The sequence below is a fragment of the Tursiops truncatus genome, chromosome 14 (assembly GCF_011762595.2).
Source record: "Tursiops truncatus isolate mTurTru1 chromosome 14, mTurTru1.mat.Y, whole genome shotgun sequence".
In the NCBI taxonomy this organism is placed as follows: Eukaryota; Metazoa; Chordata; class Mammalia; order Artiodactyla; family Delphinidae; genus Tursiops; species Tursiops truncatus.
The window spans coordinates 54522174-54547931 of record NC_047047.1 but is presented as its reverse complement, the minus strand read 5'-3'; the positions used below and the strand labels follow the sequence as shown (position 1 = coordinate 54547931).

The 25758-nt window shown below is 40.6% G+C and overlaps 1 protein-coding gene and 1 pseudogene across 14 annotated transcripts in view; one reads left to right on the top strand and one right to left on the bottom strand.

Annotated features, from left to right (window-relative positions):
• MTA3 (metastasis associated 1 family member 3) overlaps positions 1-25758 on the top strand; it is a 169905-nt gene that overhangs the window by 5792 nt on the left and 138355 nt on the right. For 12 of the 14 annotated variants that reach the window (XR_004521825.2, XR_004521826.2, XM_073791404.1 and 9 more), the window contains one exon: positions 5345-5438. The exons of 1 other annotated variant lie outside the window; for it this stretch is intronic. Coding sequence is in view for 11 of the 13 variants with exons in the window: in XM_073791404.1 (XP_073647505.1) it covers positions 5345-5438 (94 nt within the window). In the remaining 2 variants the exon portion in view is untranslated. Of the gene's footprint in view, positions 1-3284; positions 3507-5344; positions 5439-25758 lie in introns of all 14 variants that reach the window. One more of the 14 variants, XM_073791406.1, reaches the window with a different exon arrangement.
• LOC109551141 (uncharacterized) lies at positions 1384-4913 on the bottom strand (annotated as a pseudogene).

The following is a 25758-nucleotide window of genomic DNA, read 5'->3' as shown; positions in this document are numbered from 1 at the left end:
TCTTAGTTCCCTGACCGGGGATCGAACCCACATCCCCTGCATTGGAAGGCAGATTCTTAACCATTGGACCACTAGGGAAGTCCTGAAATAGACTTTTGTCTCAATTTTTCTTCCCCAGAACTTTTAGGTGCAAAACTGAATATATTGGTTGATAAACACAGTTCGACATTGTTTTCTCTTCTTTTTTTTTTTTTTGAGGGACTGGTTCTTTATTTCAAAAAGACATTTATCAATGTTCAGTATCAAAACAGTTACACTATTGTTTTTTCTTTCCCCAATTGGCCCCCAAGGAGACCACACCAAAGGGGAGTACATCTTAAGCCAATTAAGCTGTAGGATGCACACCTAACTGACCTCACTGAGCCCTCACCAAAAAGGGGAGATTGGGTAGGGAAAGAAACGTTGAAAGATCAGCACACTGCCAGCCCAGACTGTAGAGGGCTGTCACAGCCAGGTGGGGTGACCAGTGTGCCCCAGCCCCAAAGAAGCGAAATTTCAAAGTAATATAAAATTTAAAAACAATTTTGTGTATAAGCTATTCAAGATTTCTCCAGGACTAACTGCTACAACACACAATGAGATGGCAGTTTTAGAGACAGCAGCTTCAGACCCAGAAAAGGGTGATGAGATGAGTTTCATATGGCGAAATCAGTGGTAGAACATAATTTTCTTTCCTTTCTTTCAAGGAGGCGGGAGAGCAAATAAGTGGTCACCTCAAAATAAGGGGCACATGATCCATTCTGTGAGTGATTGGGAATGGGGTAGAGCTGGGACAAGGATTTGGCCTCAGAGGTCTCACCATCTTAATCTCATCTGGTCACTTCTGATGGAAAAAAAAAGTTGCCCAAAGATACCGTAAAGCTGAAAACCTGAACAGCGCTTTTTTTTTTTTGGCTAACTCCTTCTGGAATCACCTTTCTGGTTTGGCAGGTACTTTTTACAGAGCAATAAGGCTTCCCAAAATGGAGTCCTTCTCTGGGCTGTTTGGCTCTCAGGAAGGCAGGCCCATACCTTTTCCCCTCCTCTACGGGGAGGGCAGTATGCATTAAGCTGAAAAGTTACCTTCCAAAAGTGAGAAAGGGATTAGACTGCTGCTTCAGAACTATGGAATTATCTGGAATGTTTTACAAATGGCTGCTACATCAACAGCAACAAAAAAGGTAATTACAAAATGTGTACATCACAGCATGCTTTTAAAGACACTTAACATTGTGCTCACATTCCCTTAAACGTTGTTCCCAAAGATGCTCAGCCTCTAGCCCAAATGGAATCTCTGGAGAGAGGCAGAGACAGTTTGGCAAAAAGGACACAGGGGTGGGGGTGGGAGACGTGGCGAAAGGAGAAGGCAGCCTTCCAGTTAAAGATCAGCCGTCAGTTTAAAGGTCAGCTTCTGGCCTCAGCGGAGTCGGGGTCAGCGCAGGGCGGGACTGGGGCGCTCTGCATCTCATCCAGGTCAAGCAGAGTCTGGTCCAGCATCCTTTGTGTACAGAGGTGATCCTCTTTGGTGCATTTCAGTTCATCTTCCAAATCATCAGTTGTCTTTTCCAGCGTGGCTGCCCATCTCTCAACAAACTCAGCACGGGTCTCTGCCTCCTTGAGTTTATCAGTAAGAATCTTTCTTCCTCATACCTGTCTTCTTTTTGAGAGTACTTTTCTTCAGCAGCACTCAGACACTTCAGCTTCTGGTCCATCAGTCTGACCTGCTCATCCGTCTCTCGGCAACGGGACTCTGCGAGCTCAGCTCGCTCCTCTGCCTTCCAAGTCTCCCTCAATAATCACCAACCTAAGGGCCACCTCTTCGTACTTCCTACCTGCCTCTTCTGCAGTGTGCTTAGCTTCTTTGGGTTGGATTTCCTGGAGCTCCATTTTTTCTTCCTTTTTTAAGGATTGGTTTTCAATAACCTTCAGACCTCTCTCGCTGTCATCAGCAGCTTTCTCAGCTTCCTCTAGCTTTTGCAGGGCAGTGGCCAGGTGCTCTTGGGCACTGTCCAGCTCCTTTTCAACCAGCTGCATCCTGCGGTTCAAGGAGGCCGCGTCAGCTTGAGCCTGTTCCCGGGCCGCCTTTCTCCCTCCACTTCCGCGGGAGGCACTCGGCCCTCTCCTCCGCGTCACTGGCCTGCAGCTGCGGAACCTGGGTCTCAGCGCTTCACCGCCTCCGTGGTGGTGACCCCGGCCGTGGTGCCCACCCGGCCCCTGCTCGCCTTCGGGTTCCTGCCCCCTCTGCCCAGAGCTGCAGCCGCTTCTCACCGACATTGCTTATCTTACATACCCTCTTTTCCTCTCCTCTAAACTGTACTCAGATACAGTGATGATGATCTTTTGGAGGAAGAATATAAAGTTAAAATAGAAAACAACTTCACGGTAAATTTTATTTAGTCACTGTCTAGCTTGGGTGTTGCTCTTCTAAAGATTTAGTCTGCACACATGTTGGAAGAAGGCTTTGTGCACATAAGAATGAGGATACAGTCTCAGGAAGTTTTGGAAGTTATGCTTATGGATAAATTTAATGTTATTTGCTATTGTTTTTTTTTTTTTTTTTGGTGTGTTATGTTGTATAATTTATATGTTTCTTCATATTCTGTATTTTTTTTTCATATTCTGTATGTTTTATTAGCCATCCAGTTTGCTCTGAAATTCATTTTAATGTTTTGGGTCTTTTTTTGGTGGGGAGAAGGGAGCCACTAACTTCTTTGAGCATCTAATCTTGTCCCCCATCCCAATCTATATTTGCACATACAAGATTTTGCATATAATTTCAGGAGATCCCTTCAAAGCCCTTTTATAGAACCCAAGTTAAGACCCCTCCTGACGTTTAGGATCTGTTGGGAAGGACAGAAATTGGGAAAAGGAAGTTCTTTTCCATCTGTTCTTTAGTTCGAGCAGACCATAGACTTTCCAAAATGGAAAGCGTTTGGTTTTTTGTTTTTTAATAATGTACTTTCTAAGTCTGGGTTAGAAATGGGCGTGAGTATGAGGTTGACTAAAAGCCCCTTATTGCTGAAGGATGTTTAACTAAACGTGTCTGACAGAATAGAGATTTAAGAGGCTGCAACCTAAATGGAGAAAAGAACACAGGAAAGAAATTGCTGTTCATTGTAGGTTCTTCTTTATACCTGTCTCCACTTTTCCCACCTGTGGGTTTTGTTCAGGTCCTTCTTTTTTCTTAAGACTACTCAGTCCTCCGGGCTTCACCTGTTGGACTCCTTTCCTTCTTTCCTAGCTAGCTAGGGACCTTCTGCCCCCTTTCCTCCTCCTTGAAGCTTTTTCTGTTCTTCCCTCAACAGGTGCTACTTCCTGCCTCCATGAGTGAGAAGTGAAGTCTGGAGGGGAAATGAAAGGAGTAAAGACAATAGTGCTGGGAATTTGTCAGGAATGTTTTACTCTTATGCTTCAGTTGTGGGGAACCGGTGAAGGTTTCTGGGTGAGGGACATGATTACAGCTGGGCTTTGGAAGGTTGGAGACGAGATGACACGTGGACAGGCATCTTTGCTGGAGCAGAGGCTCGGTGAGCGCAGACACCATGCATCCGTGGTGCTTAGCTTGTGCAGGGGCACATAGGAAGCGCACACAAGAAATTTGGTGACTTTATATATACAAAATATTTAACTTAGGTCTTCAGAGCTATACTTCTTAAATTATTTGTGGTGGAGGATTTTAAGAATTTTCAGTATCTTAGACTGCTTTTGTAAAATTTAAAAATGACAGTAGAAAAATGAAATTTAAAGTAGGCTTATAAAAATGCAAGCCCCATTTTTCATTATTAGATTCAATAGATATAAAATTAACTCTCAAATACTGTAATTCATTTAATTTCTGTACTCATTTCATTACATAGTAACAGCTGTGGACTGGGCCTTGGACCACAATTTTAGTAGCTCAACTTTAGAGGAATGTTCGAAGGGAGGGTGTGTGTGTGTACAGTAGAGAAGAAGAGTAATACTGTACACTGCCTAATAGCCAAGTGTGTGCGTGGTTCAGAAGAGAATATTTATTTTGAACTATGCCCCTCCACCCCAAGCAGGTTCAAATAAGAATTTAATTAGCTTTACAGAATACCCCTATTGGAGGAACTCACCAGTAAGGTAGAAAAAAAACACGTATGCCTTAAAACTCTTGCTTTGGGTTTTTAACATGCTTTTATTTTTTTTTTTAAATGTTTATTTATTTATTTTCTTATTAGTTGTCCATTAACATGCTTTTGTCTCAAGAAGACAAAAATGATAAAGCACTGATAATTGAAGTCATTGATAGATTTTATTTACATATGAATATTGGACTGTTCATTTAGCAGATTGCTGGATCATTACTTCTGGAGGATGTATTTGATCACAATATTGTGAAATATAGGAGCACTTTGGTTAGGATGTAATATGATTTCAGTTTTAAGGGGCAATATTTCTACAGGACTATTTCTCACTTTAAAATACTGCCGCTGAACTTCATAAAACTGACAACTTTACTGCAGCACGTATACTTATTTCTTTTTCTCTGAGTGTATCTGTAAGCCCAGAGAAATTTTGAAAATATGTTCTCAAATTTGTTTGAAATTGGAAATGACAATAGCATTTTATTGTAATCTGTGTGTTTTTACAGTGAACTCTGTAGTGAACAATTGACCTTGAAATCTCTCAGAATTCATAAAGAATAGGAGGGTAGGAGCCTGGGCCCCAGCTGCAGTAAATTACAGCCTAACTGAATATTGATTGTATTCTAGACTGTAGTCAAAAAGAAATAAGAGCTTCAGTGTTCATAACTCAAGGTTTTTAATACTTTCATATGTGAAGGTAAAGTAAGTACTACTAAGAATGTTGACCGTTATGGATTCATGGACTCCCTTGGGCTGAGAATGCATTTCCAAGTTATCTGGTCCACCTCACGTGTTGACTGCCCTGCACCTGCAGAGCTTCACCATCAGTCGAACGTGAGGGTGTTTAGGATGGGGCTGGGTGATTTTGCACTTAGCCTGTGCCTCAGGAAGAGGGTTTGGAGGACTATGTTTAACTGTCTTTTAAGTTATGTTGTGGCTTTTTAAATTTTGGGGATTAGTTTCTTAAGGTAAATCAGAGTTAAGTATGGTTTTAGTCATTAAAGCTCTCTGATCACTTTAGTTTAATTTTTAATTGATGCCAATGAGTTATTTTATGTTTGACATTTGTTTCACTTGGAACTTTTACAAACGTTACTCGTCCTGATTTGAATTTTTAAGCTCTCTGATTATCCTGCAGTTGTGGTTGGCACAATAAATGACAGTGATCTTACAATTATGCTGTCTCTAGTTTTGTTTTATAAACTACTTGAATCTAATATTCAGTATAGATGACTTTTATTTTTCTTATTTCTTAGACTGCAACTGGCAACGTGGAAGCAAAAGTAGTGTGCTTTTATAGACGACGAGATATTTCCAACACGCTTATAATGCTTGCAGACAAGCATGCTAGTAAGTTAATTGTCTTTTTCTTGGAAAATTAAAATGTGTTTTGAGCCTTTTGTTTTCCATGATATGAGGAAAAGTACTTTATGTTACCTGTAGCTTTTTGGTTTCCCATTTGTCTTCCTCTTAGTTTAGATGGGAGTAGGTTTTTGGGTGGTTCTTGGTTTTAGTATATATTTTTTAGGATGCAACATATGTTTATTAGTTAGTCGAAATGTTGAAATAGAAGTCTTTGCACATAGGCTTTAGTGGACAATTGGAGCAGTGTTTTGCCATCTCCAATTTTCCATGGCGGTTTGAAGGTTTGAATATGAGGAAATTTTTACTTCACTCGTATTTTGGAGGACTTCTTTTTCCCTCCTCTCTAAAACAACTGGGTTGTATTTACAGTTTTTAAAATTCTGAGTATTTATTATATATTTATAGTATTAGGTATGTGTGGAAAAAAAAGTTTGCTAAAGAAAGAAGTGCAATGTGATAGATATGGAAAAAAATTCCTGCAGATAGCAACTCTGAGCATTTCTTTGTAGTTTAATCTTCATTGTGTGCTTCTCCCTCTGCAGTCAACAGCTTTGACATATTTTAGCCCCTTTGACTTTTTTTTAAACAATCAATAAAAAAGTGATCTAAATTTTAAGAAAGAAGTATAAGTACTTTATTTTGAAAGCCATTTTTGTCCTACAAAATATGTAATGAGACTAGGACCATATGTAAATGTATTTTTCAGTTTAATACCGTAGTGTCTCAAACTCTGGTCTTGGGGTTCCTGAAGCTTTTGAAATGTTTTGGTAATGGGGGAAGGGAGGCTGTTGGCGCACAGGTTTGTTTTTTGTCTGCCTGAGAATGATTTCCCCACTGGATGTCTGTCTCATAAGTTAAATTCCTACTATATTTTCTGCTGTAGTTCCTAGAGTTTTTCAGTTTCTTTCCATTTTTGTAGAGAAAGTGTTAATTATGATATAGGTTATTCTGTAGTATTTACAAATTGTATATTCACAGATTCAGGGTAATCATATTTGCTCCTCATGTATGAGACCAAAGTATTGCTTTTTAAAATGACATACTAATCAGTTATTTTAGCTATACCTGAAATCTAGAAATTCAGTGTGTTACTAAAGTATCTATGCAAAATTATTTGGATTTTATTCACCATTTACAACATAAACTTAAAGATAAAATGTCTCATTTATATTCATGTACTTTTGGATTTAATTTAGCTTCTAACATAGCTTCTAAAGTTGTTGTTGCAAAGGTAGTGAGGTGTAAAGATGGTTGGGCGTCTGTTGACTGTTCATGGAGGGTCTCAGCATGGCTGCCTTTTTTGGTGCTGTCTATTTTAGGCTTGTAAATGTAGAAAATCAGGCTTTTTAGAATTAATGAGGCTCTTAGTATTGACTCAGAGAAATGAAATTTTAAGAAACTTAAGAACCAGTGAAATTATATAATGGCAGTCATGCAGTTTAAAGAAAGACCTGGGTTCAGATTCTGGTTGGTGACTTGCTGCTTGCCTTAGGAAAATGTCTTAACTTCTCACTCATCTGCATTTTCCTCATTTGTAAAATGAGGTTGAAAAAAATCACCTCTTTTTTAAAGTAAATATTTATTTATTTATTATTTATTCATTTATTCATTTTGGCTGTGCTGGGTCTTAGTTGTGGCACGTGGGATCTTCATTGCGGCATGCGGTATCTTTTTTAGTTGTGACGTGCAGGACGTGCGGACTTCTTAGTTGCAGCATGCATGCAGGATCTAGTTTCCCAACCAGGGATCGAACCCGGGCTCCCTGCATTGGGAGCGTGGAGTCTTACCCCCTGGACCACCAGGGAAGTCCCCATTTTGAATCATATGTATTTTACCACAGTTAAAAAAAATTAAGGGTGGGAATTCCCTGGTGGTCCAGTGGTTAGGACTCTGTGCGTTCACTACCAGGAGCACAGGTTCGATCCCTGGTCAGGGAACAAAGAACCCACAGGCCACGAAGCATGGCCAAAAATTTTTTTTAAAAAAAAATCTAAAATTGTATACTTCAAGGAAAAAAATTAAAAACAAAATTAAGGGAAAAATTATGCCAGCATTGATGTGAAGCTTAAATGACCTAAGGAATGGCTTATAATGGGTGCTTAACAAATGTCAGTTGGTTTTTCTCTCTCTGTGATTTGTAGATCATCTCTTTGGGTGGATTACTTCTATCTACATTTACCTGTTTTCTTCCATTATTTATTGATTTTACTCTCAACGGTAACTATATGTCCATATACAGTAGAGTTAGAGGTATCAACTGTATTTCTGTTTTTGTATTGAATAAAACTTCACATGGGGCAAATAAAATTGCCTGAATGGTTCATGCTTTATAAAGAGGTTTTAAGGGGGATTAATGGAGAGAGTGTCATATATTAGAAACATTTCAAAACTAGAGTCCTGAATGTGGGTGCCTCTTTTTTTTTTTTAATAAATTTATTTTATCTTTTTATTTTTGGCTGCATTGAGTCTTCGTTGCTGTGTGTGGGCTTTCTCTAGTTGCACTGAGCGGGGGCTACTCTTCGTTGCGGAGCGTGGGCTTCTCATTGAGGTGGCTTCTCTTGTTGCGAAGCATGGGCTCTATGTGTGTGGGCTTCAATAGCCTCAGTAGTTGTGGCTCACGGGCTCAGTATTTGTGTCTCTTGGGCTCTAGAGCGCAGGCTCAGTAGTTGTGGCGCATGGGCTTAGTTGCTCCGCGGCATGTGGGATATTTCGGACCAGGGCTAGAACCCGTGTCCCCTGCATTGGCAGGCGGATTCTCAACCGCTGTGCCACCAGGGATGTCCCTCATTGTGGACCTCTTTAAAACTTTTTATTGCAGAAAATTTCAAACATAGAAAAGTACAGAGAATAGTATAATACACCTGATTTTTCCATTATTCTACTTTAACAGTTATTACTACATGACCAATTATTTCATCTAGACCCCTACTTGTCCCATTATTTTGAAGCACATCAGAGAAATCTTACTTTTTCATTTGTAAATATTTCACAATGTATTTCTGAAAGATATGGCCTCATTCAAACTTACAGGAAATGCCAAGAATATACAAGGAACTCCAGTATGCCCTTTACCCAGATTCAATAATTAACATTTTGTCATTTTTTATATATATATAATATATATATGCTTTATTATATATATATTTTTCCTGAACCATTGGAGAGTAAATTGGAGACTTTAGAGTGTTTTTCCTAAATGTACGAAAATTCTCTTACATAACCACAGTGTAGTAAACATCTCAGGAACCCTAATATTTACACAAAGCTATTGTCTCATTTGCAATCCTTATTCAAATTTAGTGTCTCAGCAGTGTTCTGCGTAGCTATGTATTTTTTCCTTAGTCTAGGATAAAATCCAGAATCACATGTTGTATTTTATTTTAATTAATTAATTAATTTATTTTTGGCTGCGTTGGGTCTTCATTGCTGCACGTGGGCGTTCTCTATTTGTGGCCAGCAGAGGCTCCTCTTTGTTGCAGTGCGCGGGCTTCTCGTTGTGGTGGCTTCTTTTGTCACGGAGCACGGGCTCTAGGCACGCAGGTTTTAGTAGTTGCAGCACGTGGGCTCAGTAGTTGTGGCTCACGACCTCTAGAGCTCGGGCTCAGTAGTTGTGGTGCATGGGCTTAGCTGCTCATGGCATGTGGGATCTTCCTGGTCCAGGGCTTGAACCCGTGTCCCCTGTATTGGCAGGTGGATTCTTAACCACTGCGCCACAAGGAAAGTCCCCACACATTGTATTTTATTGTCATGTATCCTTGATATGGAACCAGCTCAGTCTTTGTGTTTGTTTTTTTTTTTCGGCCGCGCCATGCAGCATGCGGGATTAGTTCCCGACCAGGGATCAAACCCGTGCCCCCTGCAGTGGAAGAGTGGAGTCTTAACCACTGGACTGCCAGGAAAGTCCCTTTGTGGTTTTTTTTTTTTTTTTTTCTTTTTCACCCCCGCGGCCTCTCACTGCTGTGGCCTCTCCCGTTGCGGAGCACAGGCTCTGGACGCGCAGGCCCAGTGGCCATGGCTCACGGGCCCAGCCGCTCCGCGGCATGTGGGATCTTCCCGGACCGGGGCACGAACCCGTGTCCCCTGCATCGGCAGGCGGACTCTCAGCCACTGCGCCACCAGGGAAGCCCAGTCTTTTAATCTTTGGATACATATTATTTCATATTCTCTCTCTCAGTATTTTGTTGAAGATAGCAGGTGGTTAATCCTGTTGAGTTTCTTTTGGCTTCGAGTTTGTTCATTGCATCTCTCTTGTGTCCTTTACCATGCTTCTCTGTAGATAGATAGTTAGATACAGATTCTAGAGGATCGAATCTAGGTTTATTTTTCTGGGGTGTGGGTACAAGATCACTTCATGGGTAGCATTGTGTACTTCTGTCATGAGGTCTGTAATGTATCATTGCCTGTTTCTCTGTATTTGTTTATTTTATTATTAAAAAAATTTTTTTTAATTTAGTTTGTTTATTTTTGGCTGCGTTGGGTCTTTGTTGCTGCGCGTGGGCTTTCTCCAGTTGCGGCGAGCGGGGGCTCCTCTTTGTTGCGGTGCGCAGGCTTCTCATTGTGGTGGCTTCTCTTGTTGCCACGCATGGTCTCTAGGCACGCGGGCTCAGTAGTTGTGGCTCACAGGCTCTAGTGTACAGGCTCAGTAGTTCTGGCACGTGGGGTTAGTTGCTCTGTAGCACGTGGGATCTTCCCGGACCAGGGCTTGAATCCGTGTCCCCTGCACTGGCAGGTGGATTCTTAGCCACTGCACCACCAGGGAAGCCCAGTGTTAAGTTCTTTAACGATGGTTTTGATCATCTCTACAGCTTTCGTGTATCTTGTTCATTATATATATATAGTTGCTCCACAAGTGTTCGTAGCTTTAAATTTACCAAGGGAACAAATTTGAAGAACAGCCAGGCTACCAGTTGTTTTGTTTTAGCATCTTGGTTGGCTGAAAAGAGTCTGTGGTGTTTATCTATCTATCTATCTGTCTGTCTGTCTGTCTGTCTATCTATCTCTCTATCTGTGGTGTTTTAAAACATGGTCCTCAACTTCTTTGACGTTCCTTCCATTGATAGATGAAGTCCATGTCTTCTCCGCTTGGATCTGGGTGGGGCTGTGACCAGAACAGTATTGTGGAAGTAATGCTGTCTGACTCTTCAAGGCTAGGTCAGAAAAGGCCATGAAGCTTCTACCTGGTTTTCTTGGAATGTTTGCTCTCAGGATAGTTCTCCTTGGAACTCAGCCACTATACTGTGAGAAAACCAGGCTACATGGTGAGGCCCTTTGTAGGTGCTAAGGTTGATGGTCTGTCCTATGTGAGCCCAGGTGCCAGACATATGCCTGAACGAGCCACCAGCTGATCCAGGCTCAGCCATTTGAGTTCCTCTTGAGGCCCCAGTTATTGTGAAGCAAAGACAAGAGTTCTGTGCTGTGCCCTGTCTGAATTCCTCACCCACTGAATCAGCAAAGTAGAATGTTTGTTTTGTGCCACTAAGTTTTGGGATGATTTGTAACTCAACAGTAGACGATATAACTGGAATAGGATCATAGTAGGTTTTTCTGTAATGGGATATTTTCAGTGACAGTTTAAAATCAATATTTAAGCTTATGACTGCCAACTAAAAGTATTTAATGAACTATTAGTTTTCTTTAAGTAAACTTCATTTTCTTTCGACAGACTGATTAAATGAAGAGATTTTTGCCCCAATGCCTTACTCCTTATAAATGATTTTTGGTCACTTTGAGCACAAGTCAGGAAAAATGCCCTCTTTATTATTCTGAAGTGAAATTTATTGATAGTATAACTTATACATATAATGTAAAAACAAAATTAAAACTCAGTATTATGTTCTGACTGCAATATAAAAGAGAAAAATTTATATATACTAGGATCATATATACTGTATTTCAATATGTGTAAATGCTGAGGCATGACAATAGTGGAAGCTGTAACGAAATTGTGGAATGTTTGCATATATGCATAGAATCACTAGCAATGCAGCGGTTATAAATTAGACTGATAGTTTGTACTAGGAACTCTAATATTTCCTGAGATTTTTTTTCAAAATGGTACTATTGGTAAGTTTTGAACAAAACAAAATAGTCTTTTCTCTTTTTATATGATGGCTACATTGCTGGAAAAGTCAGTTATATTAAAACCATTTTGTGTTCTCATACATAGAGTGGAATTAGTTCTAGTCTCAGGTAACAGAATCATGTTTTTCACTTACATAAATGTCCAGAGGGACATTTCAAAGTCATATGAATCATGGACTGTCTTCTGCTGTCTACCTATATATCTATGGGATATCTAACATCCTTGTCTTCCATCTGTGAAATGTTAATACTGCTCCCACTGTGGTAGTACTGCCGCCACCTCACCCTTTCCAAAGGAGTCCTTGGGGTGTAGACTAGTACCCATTTAAGAACCAGGGCACTAAATGCAGTATAATAAAACAAAACCTATGTCTGTATTGTTGACTAACACATTTGCTGACATTCACTGTAACTTTGGGAACATGGAAGTTACTCGGTATGTACAAATTAAACCAGAAAAAGCTCTTAATAGTTTACCTACTTCCTCCAAATTAGAGATTAAAGTTGCAAGTAATAAAAAAGTTAAAAGTTATTTATATTCAGCTAGGATTGATACGGGCTTTGTAAAAAAATTAATTAATTAATTTAGTCTATTTTTGGCTGCGTTGGGTTTTTGTTGCTGCATGCAGGCTTTCTCTAGTTGTGGCGAGCGGGTACTACTCCTCATTGCAGTGCGTGGGCTTATTGCAGTGGCTTCTCTTATGGAGCACCAGCTCTAGGTGCACGGGCTTCAGTAGTTGTGGCGCATGGGCTTCAGTAGTTGTGGCGCACAGGCTTCGTTGCTCCACGGCATGTGGGATCTGCCTGCCAATGCAGGGAACACGGGCTCAGTAGTTGTGTCTCGTGGGCTCTAGAGAGCAGGCTTAGTAGCTGTGGCGCACAGGCCTAGTTGCTCCGCGGCATGTGGGATCTTCCTGGACCAGGGATCGAACCGATGTCACCTGCATTGTCAGGCGGATTGTTAACCACTGTGCCACCAGGGAAGTCCCTCCCTTATACGTTTGAAAGTTGACATCTAAAATTTTTCATCAAAAATTTAAATAGTTGTGGGCTTCCCTGTAGAGAACAAATGTATGGACACCAAGGGGGAAAATGGCGGGGAGTGGGGATGGTGGTGTGATGAATTGGGCGATTGGGATTGACGTGTATACACTGATGTGTTTAAAATTGATGACTAACAAGAACCTACTGTATAAAAAAGTAAATAAAATAAAATTCAAAAATTAAAAATAAATAAATGGCTATGGAATTCCTTGGCCATCCAGTGGTTAGGACTCCGCGTTTCCACTACTGGGGGCCGGGGTTCATCCCTGGTCAGGGAACTAAGATCCAGAAAGCTGCTTGGTGCAGTACAGCCAGAAAAAAAAAGAAATACTGTAACAATTTGCCCACCATCACAGGTTAAAAAAAAAAAAAAAAAAAAGCGTGAACAAGCTCCTGTTGAACAGTTTGAAATTTTACGCGATCCCTTTCTCTCCTTGAGCTCTTTTCCATTTTGCTTTCTCTGCAGTATTCTAGCCTAAATGTATTTTATGCTTGAAAAGTTTTGTTTATCATCATATTACTCTCTGCAGCAAAAATTCAACATAAATTAAAATTTTAAAACACTTTGTATTTCTTGACTTTATAAGGCTCAGTCTTAATTTCTTTTGGATTTATTATAATTACAGTACAATTACTGTAAAAAGTTTGATAATTACTAAACATAAAAATACATTTTTACTGGAAATCATCTCTTAACAAGATGGATGGGGATTCTTCTCACCTCATTTAGTTAACAAATTCTTGCATTAATGTAACTGGTTGCTAGAATGAGAGGGTTTGGTATTGATTCTGTTCCTGATTTTTGTGTTTATAGGTGTAGTTTCTGACAAAATTTTTTCATCTAAGTAGATGAGAATGGTGATGTTTTCCTCATTTATTCGTTTATCAAATACATTTTGAGCTCCTCCTGTGTTATGAGACTCCTCTAAGTTCTGGTGATAAGCACTGAACAAGCAGAAGTCCCTGCCCTCAGAGTTTACAAGTGTCTCTTTGTTCTTCTGAGTTGTATGTGAAAAATCATATAGCAGTTTTTCATCAAAAGTGATTTTTAATGATTTAGCAGCTGACAATTCAATTATGTCCTACTTCAGTCTTGTTGAAAGCAGAGAATTTGAAACCACCAGAGTTGGAAGAGGTTTGTTACCCAGTCATTAGTCATTCATGATCTCATTTTTTGAGAAGCAGAATAAAAAGGCTTTACCAAGACCTAACAAATGACTGTTAATTTTACTTCCTACTCTTTGACCTACGTAGATTGTATCACTTAGGGGTCTACCAGATGAACAACTAGTTGGAGATTTTGTGTATATATAAATACATAATATCCTGTACACGTATGTAATCTCCAACTGGTTTGTATAAATATATAAAGAGATTTATTTATTGCAAAACGAATAAATTATTGTGGGTCTGGCCAGGTGGGATTTCTTATTCCTCAGGGAAATCTCAGGTTTTTTTTTTTTCTGTTTTGTTTTTGTTTTTTGCGATACGCTGGACCTCTCACTGTTGTGGCCTCTCCCGCTGCGGAGCACAGGCTCTGGACGCACAGGCTCAGCGGCCATGGCTCACGGGCCCAGCCGCTCTGCGGCATGTGGAATCTTCCCGGACCAGGGCACGAACCCGTGTCCGCTACATCAGCAGGCTGATTCTCAACCACTGTGCCACCAGGGAAGCCCAGGGAAATCTCAGTTTTGCTCCTGAGATCTTTCATTTGATTGGATGAGACCCACCCAGATTATTGAGGATAATCTCCTTTATTCAGAGTCAGCTGATGGTAATCCCATCTACAAAATACTTTCACAGCAACACCTAGTTAATATTTGAATAACTAGGGACTATAGCCTAGCCAGTTTGACACATAAAACTAACCATCATAGGGACCTTATTTAAACCAGTATACTCAGAAAGGTTTGGGAAAGTTGAAATAGTGTTCATTTAAATATACCTTTGCGGAACTTCCCTGGTGGCGCAGTGGGTAAGAATCCGCTTGCCAATGGAGGGGACAGGGGTTCAAGCCCTGGTCCGGGAAGATCCCACATGCCGCGGAGCAGCTAAACCCATGCACCACAACTACTGAGCCTGTGCTCTAGAGCCCGCGAGCCACAGCTACTGAAGCCCACACACCTAGAGCCCATGCTCTGCAACAGGAGAAGCCACCACAATGAGAACCCCGCACACCACAGCGAAGACCCAACACAGCCAAAAATATAAAAATAAACCTTTGCATTTTAAATTTAAGTCTGATAAAATGTTTGGATCTTATACCATTTGTGTACTTATATATTTAAATATATATGACATGTAAATTGATATATAAAGTATAATATGAACTGTATTTAAATATATGTACATCAGATTGTTGGAACTGTGGATTTCATTTATTCAAAGGAAAATGACTAACAGTAAAACTTTAATGACAAAGCCAGTCCTTATTGACAAAAACCAGGCAGCTAAATCATACTTTCTGTCAGTCTTTTTCCAATTTTAATAAATGAGTACTGTGCATCCCCAAGGCAACCATCTCCTTCTGAATTCTAAGATAGATTCCTGGATAATGCTCAGAGCCTTGCTGTGATGGACTAAGGCCATCAGCATTTTTTGCAGACTCTGTTTTTTTTTATCTTGGGACTGTTCAGGAGTGGTTTTTTTTTTTTTAATAAATTTATTTTATTTTTGACTGCATTGGGTCTTTGTTGCTGCACGTGGGCTTTCTCTAGTTGTGGTGAGCAGGGGCTACTCTTCACTGCAGCGCACAGGCTTCTCATTGCAGTGGCTTCTCGTTGTGGAGCATGGGCTCTAGGCGCGCGGGCTTCAGTAGTTGTGGCTCACGGGCTCTAGAGCACAGGCTCAGTAGTTGTGGCGCACGGGCTTAATTGCTCCGCAGCATGTGGGATCTTCCGTACCAGGGCTTGAACCTGTGTTCCCTGCATTGGCAGGCGGATTCTTAACCACTGCGCCACCAGGGAAGCCCAGGAGTGGTGTATTTTTTTATTACCATCCAGGGGTTGGAAAAAGTGAAGTCTTTAAGTATAAATTGTTCATATATTTATCAGTTGATCAACAGGTAGATATCTGATGCCATAGTCTCAAATATTTCTGAATTCATAACATGCTAACATTGGCCAAAATACCCCAGTTCTATTACCACACTTTGCTGTGACTAAAGTATGTGTAAGACACAAAACCGTATTCTGCGAATTTCTGATATCTTTATCGTGTCCCTGTTTTGTCACCAGTGGTCTCCTTGTTTGGTGCTCTGGTGTTTTTTACTCCCTTGGACTGTGCTGTACTTTAAGATTTAGAGTGGTGGAGAGGTAAGAGAAGAGTGGTGGAGATGAGAAGAGAAGGATCCTGTGCTAGTTCTCAGGCTAGTACATGTGGAATTTGATCTAAAAGTTGATTTCCTTAAACCTGTGTTTCTGTGTATCCCTTACAGTGTCTTCTGTACCCTTAGAAGTGTTCAGGCTCACCTTCTGAAGACTTCTGTTAACACTATACCACTTTTCCTGGGCCTTGCTTTTTTCTTATCTTGGAGATCCTTCCATATCTGTATGTACTTTAATGGCTGCATTGTATTCCACAGTTTGATGTTTTTACTATAATTTAACCAGTCTGTACTGGTGGAGGATTGCGTTTTTTATCTTTTGCTGTCAAATAGTTCTGCAGAGTACATTATTATTTAGCACATGTTATGAGCACAGCATCTATATTTAGGATAGATTCCTAGAATTGCAGTTGTGGGATCAAAAGATTATGCATTGTAATTTTTTTTATTATTATTTTATTATTATTATTTTTTTTTTTTTTCGGTACGCGGGCCTCTCACTGTTGTGGCCTCTCCCGTTGCGGAGCACAGGCTCCGGACGCGCAGGCTCAGCGGCCATGGCTCACGGGCCCAGCCGCTCTGTGGCATGTGGGATCTTCCCGGACTGGGGCACGAACCCGTGTCCCCTGCATCGGCAGGCAGACTGTCAACCACTGCGCCACCAGGGAAGCCCTGTAATCTTGATAGATATTGCCAAATTGCCTGCCTCAGCCAGGGTGTCAGTTTAGACCTATCAGCAACAAATAAGTGTCTATTCCCTCCCACCTGTACCAATATAGTTTACTATCAGGCCTTTGATCTTTACTTAACCTAATAGGTAAAAAATGATACCTTGGTATAGTTTTATTTTACATTTCTTATGAAAATGTGGCTTTCTTATAAAAGCCACTTTTGTTTCCTTTTCTGTGAACTGTTTATATCATTTGCCTTTTTTATATTGAGTAACTTCTGCTAAATTAATGTGTAGTGGAAAAAATCTTCAGTTAACTCAATAAATACGGTTTTGTTTGTTTGTTTTTTTGGAATCCAAGCTCTCTTTATTTTTGGACTACATTTATGTTTTGCTTTGCCCTTATCTAAATTTTTTTCACAAAGTGTCTGTGGGTGGTGAGCTTTCTAAATCTTACCGTCATACTTAATGCTAGTTGGTCTCTTTATAGAATTCTAGGTTCAAAATAGTTTCCTCTCAGAACTTTGAAACAATTAACTCCATTGTCTTCTGGAATCCAGTGTTGTTGATAACAACTCTGATGTCAATATAATTCTTATTCTTGTAACTCTTCTTATTCTTAACATGTTTTTCCCTCTGGAAAAACACAGCTTTAGATTTGGCATTCTGAAATCTTGCCAGAATATGCCAGAATATTGTCTGCATGTTGCACTTACTTCAGTAAACCATTCTATGTGTTTTTGGTGAATGTGTTGGAGTGAGGGAGGACCTGTAATTTGTTTTCAGCTCAGGGATGTTTTCTTCTAGGATTTCTATTTCTTCGTTGTCCCTCTATTGTCTCTCTTTCTGGAATTCCTAGTAACAAAAGTTGTGACTTCTGTTAACTGATCTCATTCTTTTCATTTCTTAGGCCTTTTATGTAGCTTACTGGAAGAATTCTTTGATTTAATACTCCAGCTCACTTATTTGATCAACAGCTGTATCTATTCTGAATTTATTCAGCTCAGTTGTTGAAACCGTAATACTTCCAAGAGTAATACTAAAGAGAGAAGGGGAAACACAAACAACAACAGAAAGTTACCCTGGTATTTGAAGAACCTTTTTTTGTGCTTTGACCACAAATTTTATTAGCAGGGATAAGGCTAAACATATTTGATTTCTAGATATCTGTTGTGTATTCTTCTGAACTTTGACATTATGAGAACATAGCCCATAGATCTGTTGTATCTTAGTCTATAAAGTATTTAGGTGCATAGACCTCAGCCTTTCTCTCTCTCTCTATTTTATTTTTAACAATTTATTTATTTTATTTTCTGGCTGCACTGCACAGCACGTGGGATCTTAGTTCACCATCCAGGGAGCAGACCCACGCCCTTTGCAGTAGAAGCGTGGAGTTTTAACCACTAGACTGCCAGGGAAGTCCCAACACTTTCCTTTTTTTGAATCCAGGTCCAAATGTGGCTAATCTGAGACACTGAGCCCTAACTCTGCCCCTGGAGAAACTTCTCAGTCTTTTCCAGGCATCTACTACCAGTTGATTGGAGTTGGCACAAAGATCTATTTTCTGTCACTGCATTAAAAGTAATAAACATTGGGCTTCCCTGGTGGTGAAGTGGTTGAGAGTCCGCCTGCCGATGCAGGAAACACGGGTTCGTGCCCCGGTCCAGGAAGATCCCACATGCCGTGGAGCGGCTGGGCCCGTGAGCCATGGCCGCTGAGCCTGTGCGTCTGGAGCCTGTGCTCCACAACGGGAGAGGCCATAACAGTGAGAGGCCTGTGTACCGCAAAAAAAAAAAAAAGTAATAAACATTCATTTATAAGGACATTTTTCTCTTGCTATTTTATAATGTTTTTATTTTTGTGAATGACATTTTATAGTTAGTAGTTATGGCAAGTTTATGTCTCATTAACCTGATTATTATCAACTGTAAATATTACAGAGGTTTATTATTTGGCAAGTTAATTATGTTTTATGATACACATTTTCTTATTGATCTGTTACTTTGAATGTTAATGATTGCTATTATCTTTTTAAACAAAGCAAGTACTCTATTACTACTTTAAAATTGATGTCACATTGCTTTTTGATTATTAAATGAGGCATTCCAATAATTAGATATTCTTAAGCTTCTCTAAAGGCTTTGTGTTAGCTTTACTTAATTTGTGGGATGGAACGATATAGACTTCATGTTTTATATTTTCATATGACTGGTTGAATGAATATCATTTTTGTAGTCAGAGTAGCTTATCTAAAATTTTCCACAGGTTATCATTAAAAAAAATCTTTCCATTGAAGTATAGTATAGATATTGAATTCTGTAGCTTCCTACTACTACCTGTTTCTGCTAGTGCTTTTACATTTACATATTGTCTTTATTTAGAATAGCCCAAAGGATGTTTTCATTAGCATTTCAGACTCTAGAATTTTAAATCTGGAAGGACCCTATACATAATCTGTTTAAACTCTCTGTTTTATAGCTGAGTTCTTTTTTTTTTTTTTTTTTTTTGCGGTACACGGGCCTCTCACTGTTGTGGCCTCTCCTGTTGGGGCGCACAGCCTCCGGACACGCAGGCTCAGCGGCCATGGCTCACGGGCCCAGCCACTCCGCGGCATGTGGGATCTTCCCGGACCGGGGCACGAACCCGTGTCCCCTGCATCGGCAGGCGGACTCTCAACCACTGCGCCACCAGGGAAGCCCTATAGCTGAGTTCTTGACCCAAGGTTACCTAGCTGGACTAATGATCTATCCTCTGATTCCTGTTTTTCTACACTTTCTTTTATTTATCTCTAAAATTTATTTTGGAGGAGATAAATATGACTGTACTTCATTTTATGTTTGTCCAATTTGGCCTTGTGAAAAAAGGAGTTTTGGAGTCGGACCTGGATATTAATGCTGGTTCTGTGATTTAGTAGCCTTGGGCACATTAGTTAACCTTGCTGAGCCTTAGTTTCTTCATCTTTACAAGGGGCTTAATAATACTTTCTACCTATTACCCTCCCTGTCTTGAGAGTTGTTGTAGGAATTAAATGAATAAAGTGTCTGGCAGATCATGAGGTGTACAGAAAATGGTAGCTTTTTGAATCAGTGTCACTGAAAGAAACAGAAACCAATCTGGATTTGGTCTATTACTGGGAATTAAGTGCTTCCCAAATGGTGGAATGGTTGAAGGAACATATCCTAGGCTGGGCCTCTGGAAGACTCCCATAACAGTACAAAGAACTGACCCACGTGGGAAGTTGGTCCCTCCGGAGCCAAGCTAGCAAGCACCATGCTTTTTTGGTTGCCCCTCACAGCCAGGAAGTTGGAAAATGGTCACCTGAAGCCTCAGTCCAGGTTTTTAGAGGTCATATCAAGAAGCTGCTGATGCCTGCCGCATTCTTGACACCTAGGAACTTGGAGAATGGACATTGCTGCATAAAAGCCTCACTTTCAACTTTGCTAATGGCTAATAGTCTCAGGAAGATGGCCCCTGTCTCATAGCCTCCCAGTCCATTGCATGCCAGTTCCCATGCACAACTCGGGGTGCTGGGGAAGCTGGGAGCTAATTTTAAGCTTTCTGATCTCTGCAAAGGGAAGGAAGGAGGTTGAGAAAATCCAAATATTTACTGTAGTGGTATTAAGCTCGATAGTAGTGATGGTGGTGGATAAGGATTATTATTGCTGGGTTCAGTATACCTCATTCAGAATTATATATCAAGTGAGTGATATTCTAGAACTAGAACTGGAAATTCCAAATCCAGTTCTTTTCAGTGGGCTATACTCCCTCTAATATCTTATTCTTTATTCGTTAAGTAAGTAATTCACTGAGCGTCTCAGTATGAGCAGATGGCTGTTCTGGATGCTCTGAATGTTTACAATGACCAGACACTGTCCCTGCTCTCAGAAAGGCTGAGTCCTGTAGGTTACAGATGTAGGCTGTTTTACTGCAGCGTAGTAAATGCTGTGGTAGAGGTGACATACCCAGGAAGGACTCCTGACCCCTAGCAGGGGGGCTTCTAAAGTGACACCAGATCATTTTAGGAAGTGATCATTCACAAGTTAAAGTACCCCAATTGCCTATACATTTTATAAAAGAGTAAAGAGAACTGTTTTCATAACAAGTTTTGGTAATAACAGGACAGTGTAGATGGGAAATTCTTCTTGTAAAGAGATGGAGAGGATACTTAAGAGGAGAACATCCTCTTGGATCTGGCCAGTTTTGTTGTGGAGCTGAGGTAGGAGGCATCTTTGATGGCCCCCTCCATCACCTGTCTTTCATCTTCACCTGGAGGGCTTCCAGGGGCCATATTCCTTCCCTGGAGATTCAAGCAGGCACCCATAGCATAACTCACACTCTAGGCCTACACTCCAGATGTTCAGATGTTCAGATGTTCTCTAACCCTTTCCCCTATTATCTTCAGTTTCTTTGTCCAAGATGTGAGAAGGGGCTCCTTACATTTATTCTATGTGTTTACTGCACGTATAGGATAAAAAGTAATAAACAAAAATTTAAGGCACTGAAAAGGGCCTTATTTGTTCATTTTCCATTTTTCTTAGCATTAATAAATGTACATTTTTTTACAGTGTTTTGTTTGATTTTAATTTTGTGCAGTCTTTTAAATTTTTTTTAAAATTTATTTTGCTGAAGTATAGTTGATTTACAGTGTTGCGTTAGTTTCTGGTGTACAGCAAAATGATTGTTATATATGTTATATTCTTTTTCACATTCTTTTCCATTATGGTTTATTACAGGATGTTGAATGTAGTTCTAATTTTGTGCAGTCTTTAAGCTTAATTAAGATATGTTTGCTCTGTTGGTTGTAAATCAGTATTATTTTATCTGGCCTTTTGTTCACAGACTTTTCTTTTCAGTAAATGTGATAATAACCTATATTGTATACCAAAAGAGATTTTAACACTTTCAACCCATCAATACTTTATCTTTGAGAAGGAAGGAAAACTAACATTTTTCTTAAAAATTGTTTATTTATTTACTTATTTATGGCTGCGTTGGGTCTTGGTTGCTGTGCGCGGGCTTTCTCTGGTTGCGGTGAGCGGGGGCCACTCTTCGCTTTGGTGCGTGGGACTCTCACTGCGGTGGCTTCTCCTGTTGTGGAGCACAGGCTCTAGGTGCACGGGCTTCACTAGTTGTGGCACGTGGACTCAGTAGTTGTGGTGCACAGGCTTAGTTGCTCCATGGCATGTGGGACCTTCCTGGACCAGGGATCGAACCCGTGTCCCCTGCATTGGCAGGCGGATTCTCAACCACTGCGCCACCAGGGAAGCCCCCAGTTTTTTAATACATTTAAAAAAATTAATTAATTAATTAATTTGGCTGCGTTGGGCCTTAGTTGCTGCTCATGGTATATTCGTTGCAACATGGGATCTTTCATTACAGCGCATGGGCTCTTCATTGTGGCACGCAGGTTTCTCTAATTGCAGCGTGCGGGCTTCTCTGTAGTGTGGCACATGGGCTCCAGAGCACACGGGCTCAGTAGTTGCAGTGCGCAGGCTCTCTAGGTGTGGCATGTGGGCTCAGCAGTTGTGACGTGTGGGCTCTCTAGTTATGGCGTGCAGGCTTAGTTGCTCCATGGCACGTGGGATCTTAGTTCCCTGACCAGGGATCGAACCCACATCCCCTGCATTGGAAGGTGGATTCTTAACCACTGGACCACAAGGGAAGTCCTGAAAACTAACAATTTTGAACTCTGTGTTTCAGATGGTACACTAGACACATATTCATTTTGTTCTTTTAATCGTCACTACTAGAATTTGTTAATTTAGGTTGTTATTAGCTCTATTTCTACAGTGGCCCAAAGAGAAGTCAGTAACTTACCAAAAGTCATAGCAACATTTAGTGGAATTAGAATATGAACTCTTCCACCGCCGGTGAGGGCCTGCGCTACGCTGAGTACTCGCCGCCCCCGACCAAGTGGGTGGACGCTGACATTGACCAGGGACTGGCAAGGGGTTCTATAGCTGTGGGGCTGGGTATTGCAGCTCTTGGATTTGCAGGTTGCTACACATTTCAAATCTGGAAACCTCTAGGAGAAGTAATCACAGAAACTGCAAAGATTTCAACTCCTATAATTAAACTCAGGGTCAAAAGAACTGCAAGTGGAGACCTTCAAGATGGCGGAGGAGTAAGATGTGGAGATCACCTTCCTCCTCACAAATACATCAAAAATACATCTACATGTGGAACAACTCCTACAGAATACCTACTGAAGGCAGAAGACCTCAGACTTCCCAAAAGGGAAGAAACTCTGCACGTTTCTTCCCAAAAGGGAAGAAACTCTGCACGTATGTGGCTCACAGGATCTTGGTGCTCTGGCTGGGTGTCAGGCCTGAGCCTCTGAGGTGGGAGAGCGGAGTTCAGGACATTGGTCCACCAGAGACCTCCCAGCTCCACGTAATACCAGTCGGCGAGAGATCTCCCAGGGATCTCTGTGTCAATGCTAAGACCCAGCTCCACTCAATGACCAGCAAGCTCCAGTGCCGGACACCCCATGCCAAACAACTAGCAAGATATGAACACAACCCCACCCGTTAGCAGAGAGGCTGCCTAAAATCAGGATAAGGTCATAGATACCCCGAAACACACCACCGGACGCGGTCCTGCCCACTAGAAAGACAAGATCCAGCCTCATCCACCAGAACACAGGCACCAGTCTCCTCCACCAGGAAGCCTACACAACCCACTGAACCAACCTTACCCACTGGGGGCAGACACCAAAAACAATGGGAACTATGAACCTGCAGCCTGCGAAAAGGAAGACCCCAAACACAGTAAATTAAGCAAAATCAGAAGACAGAGAAATACTCAGCAGATGAAGGAGCAAGGTAAAAACCCACCAGACCAAACAAATGCAGAGGAAATAGGTAGTCTACCCGAAAAGGAATTCAGAATAATGATAGTAAAGGTGATCCAAAATCTTGGAAATAGAATGGAGAAAATACAAGAAACGTCTAACAAGGACCTAGAAGAACTGAAGAGCAAACAATGATGAACAACACAATAAATGAAATAAAAATTCTGTAGAAGGAACCAATAGCAGAATAGTGGAGGCAGAAGAACAGATAAGTGACCTGGAAGATAAAATAGTGGAAATAACTACCGCAGAGCAGAATAAAGAAAAAAGAATGAACAGAATTGAGGGCAGTCTCAGAGACTTCTGGGACAATATTAAACGCACCAGCATTTGAATTATGTGGGTCCCAGAAGAAGAAGAAGAAAAGAAAGGGACTGAGAAAATATTTGAAGAGATTATAGTTGAAAACTTCCCTAATATGGGAAAGGAAATAGTTAATCAAGTCCAGGAAGCACAGTGTCCCAGGCAGGATAAATCCAAGGAGAAACGTGCCAAGACACATATTAATCAAACTATCAAAAATTAAATACAAAGAAAAAATATTAAGAACAGCAAGGGAAGAGCAACAAATAACATACAAGGGAATCCCCATAAGGTTAGGGAATCCCCATAAGGTTAACAGCTGATCTTTCAGTAGAAACTCTGTAAGCTAGAAGGGAGTGGCAGGACATATTCAGGTGATGAAAGGGAAAGACCTACAACCAAGATTACTCTACCCAGCAAGGATCTCATTCAGATTTGACGGAGAAATTAAAACCTTTACAGACTCAGCTCCATAACAAAAAAACAAACAACCCAATCCAAAAATGGGCAGAAGATCTAAATAGACATTTCTCCAAAGAAGATATACAGACTGCCAACAAACACGTGAAAGAATGCTCAACATCACTAATCATTAGGGAAATGCAAATCAAAACTACAATGAGGTATCATCTCACACCAGCCAGAATGGCCATCATCAAAAAATCTAGAAACAATAAATGCTGGAGAGGGTGTAGAGAAAAGGGAACACTCCTGCACTGCTGGTGGGAATGTGAATTGGTACAGCCACTGTGGAGAACAGTATGGAGGTTCCTTAAAAAACTACAAATAGAACTACCATATGACCCAGCAATCCCACTACTGGGCATATACCCTGAGAAAACCATAATTCAAAAAGGATCATGTCCCAGAATGTTCATTGCAGCTCTGTTTACAATAGCTCAGAGATGGAAACAACCTAAGTGCCCATCATCGGATGAATGGATAAAGAAGATGTGGCACATATATACAATGGAATATTACTCAGCCATAAAAAGAAATGAAATTGAGCTATTTGTAATGAGGTGGATAGACCTAGAGTCTGTCATACAGAGTGAAGTAAGTCAGAAAGAGAGAGACAAATACCGTATGCTAACACATATATATGGAATTTAAGAAAAAATAACCTAGGGGTAAGACAGGAATAAAGACACAGACCTACTGGAGAATGGACTTGAGGATATGGGGAGGGGAAAGGGTGAGCTGTGACAAAGCGAGAGAGAGGCATGGACATATATACACTACAAAACGTAAGGTAGATAGCTAATGAGAAGCAGCCGCATAGCACAGGGATATCAGCTCGGTGCTTTGTGACCGCCTGGAGGGGTGGGATAGGGAGGGTGGGAGGGAGGAAGATGCAAGAGGGAAGAGATTTGGGAACATATGTATATGTATAACTGATTCACTTTGTTATAAAGCAGAAACTAACACACCATTGTGTAGCATTATACCCCAATAAAGATGTTAAAAAAAATAAAATGAAAACAAACAAACAAACAAAAAAAACCTTTACAGACAAGCAAAAGCTAAGAGAATTCAGCACCACCAAACCAGCTGTACAACAAATGCTAAAGGAACTTCTCTAGGCAGGAAACACAGAGAAGAAAAAGACCTATAATAACAAACCCAAAACAATTAAGAAATGGGAATAGGAACATACATATTGATAATTACCTTAAATGTAAATGGATTAAATGCTCCAACCAAAAGACATAGACTGGTTGAATGGATACAAAAACAAGACCCATCTATGTGCTGTCTACAAGAGACCCACTTCAGACCTACGGATGCATACAGACTGGAAGTGAGGGGATGGAAAAAGATATTCCATGCAAATGGAAATCAAAAGAAAGCTGGAGTAGCAATTCTCATATCAGACAAAATAGACTTTAAAATAAAGACTATTAGAAGAGACAAAGAAGGACACTACATAATGATCAAGGGATCAGTCCAAGAAGAAGAGATAACAATTGTAAATATTTGTGCACCCAACATAGGAGCACCTCAATACACAAGGCAAATACTAACAGCC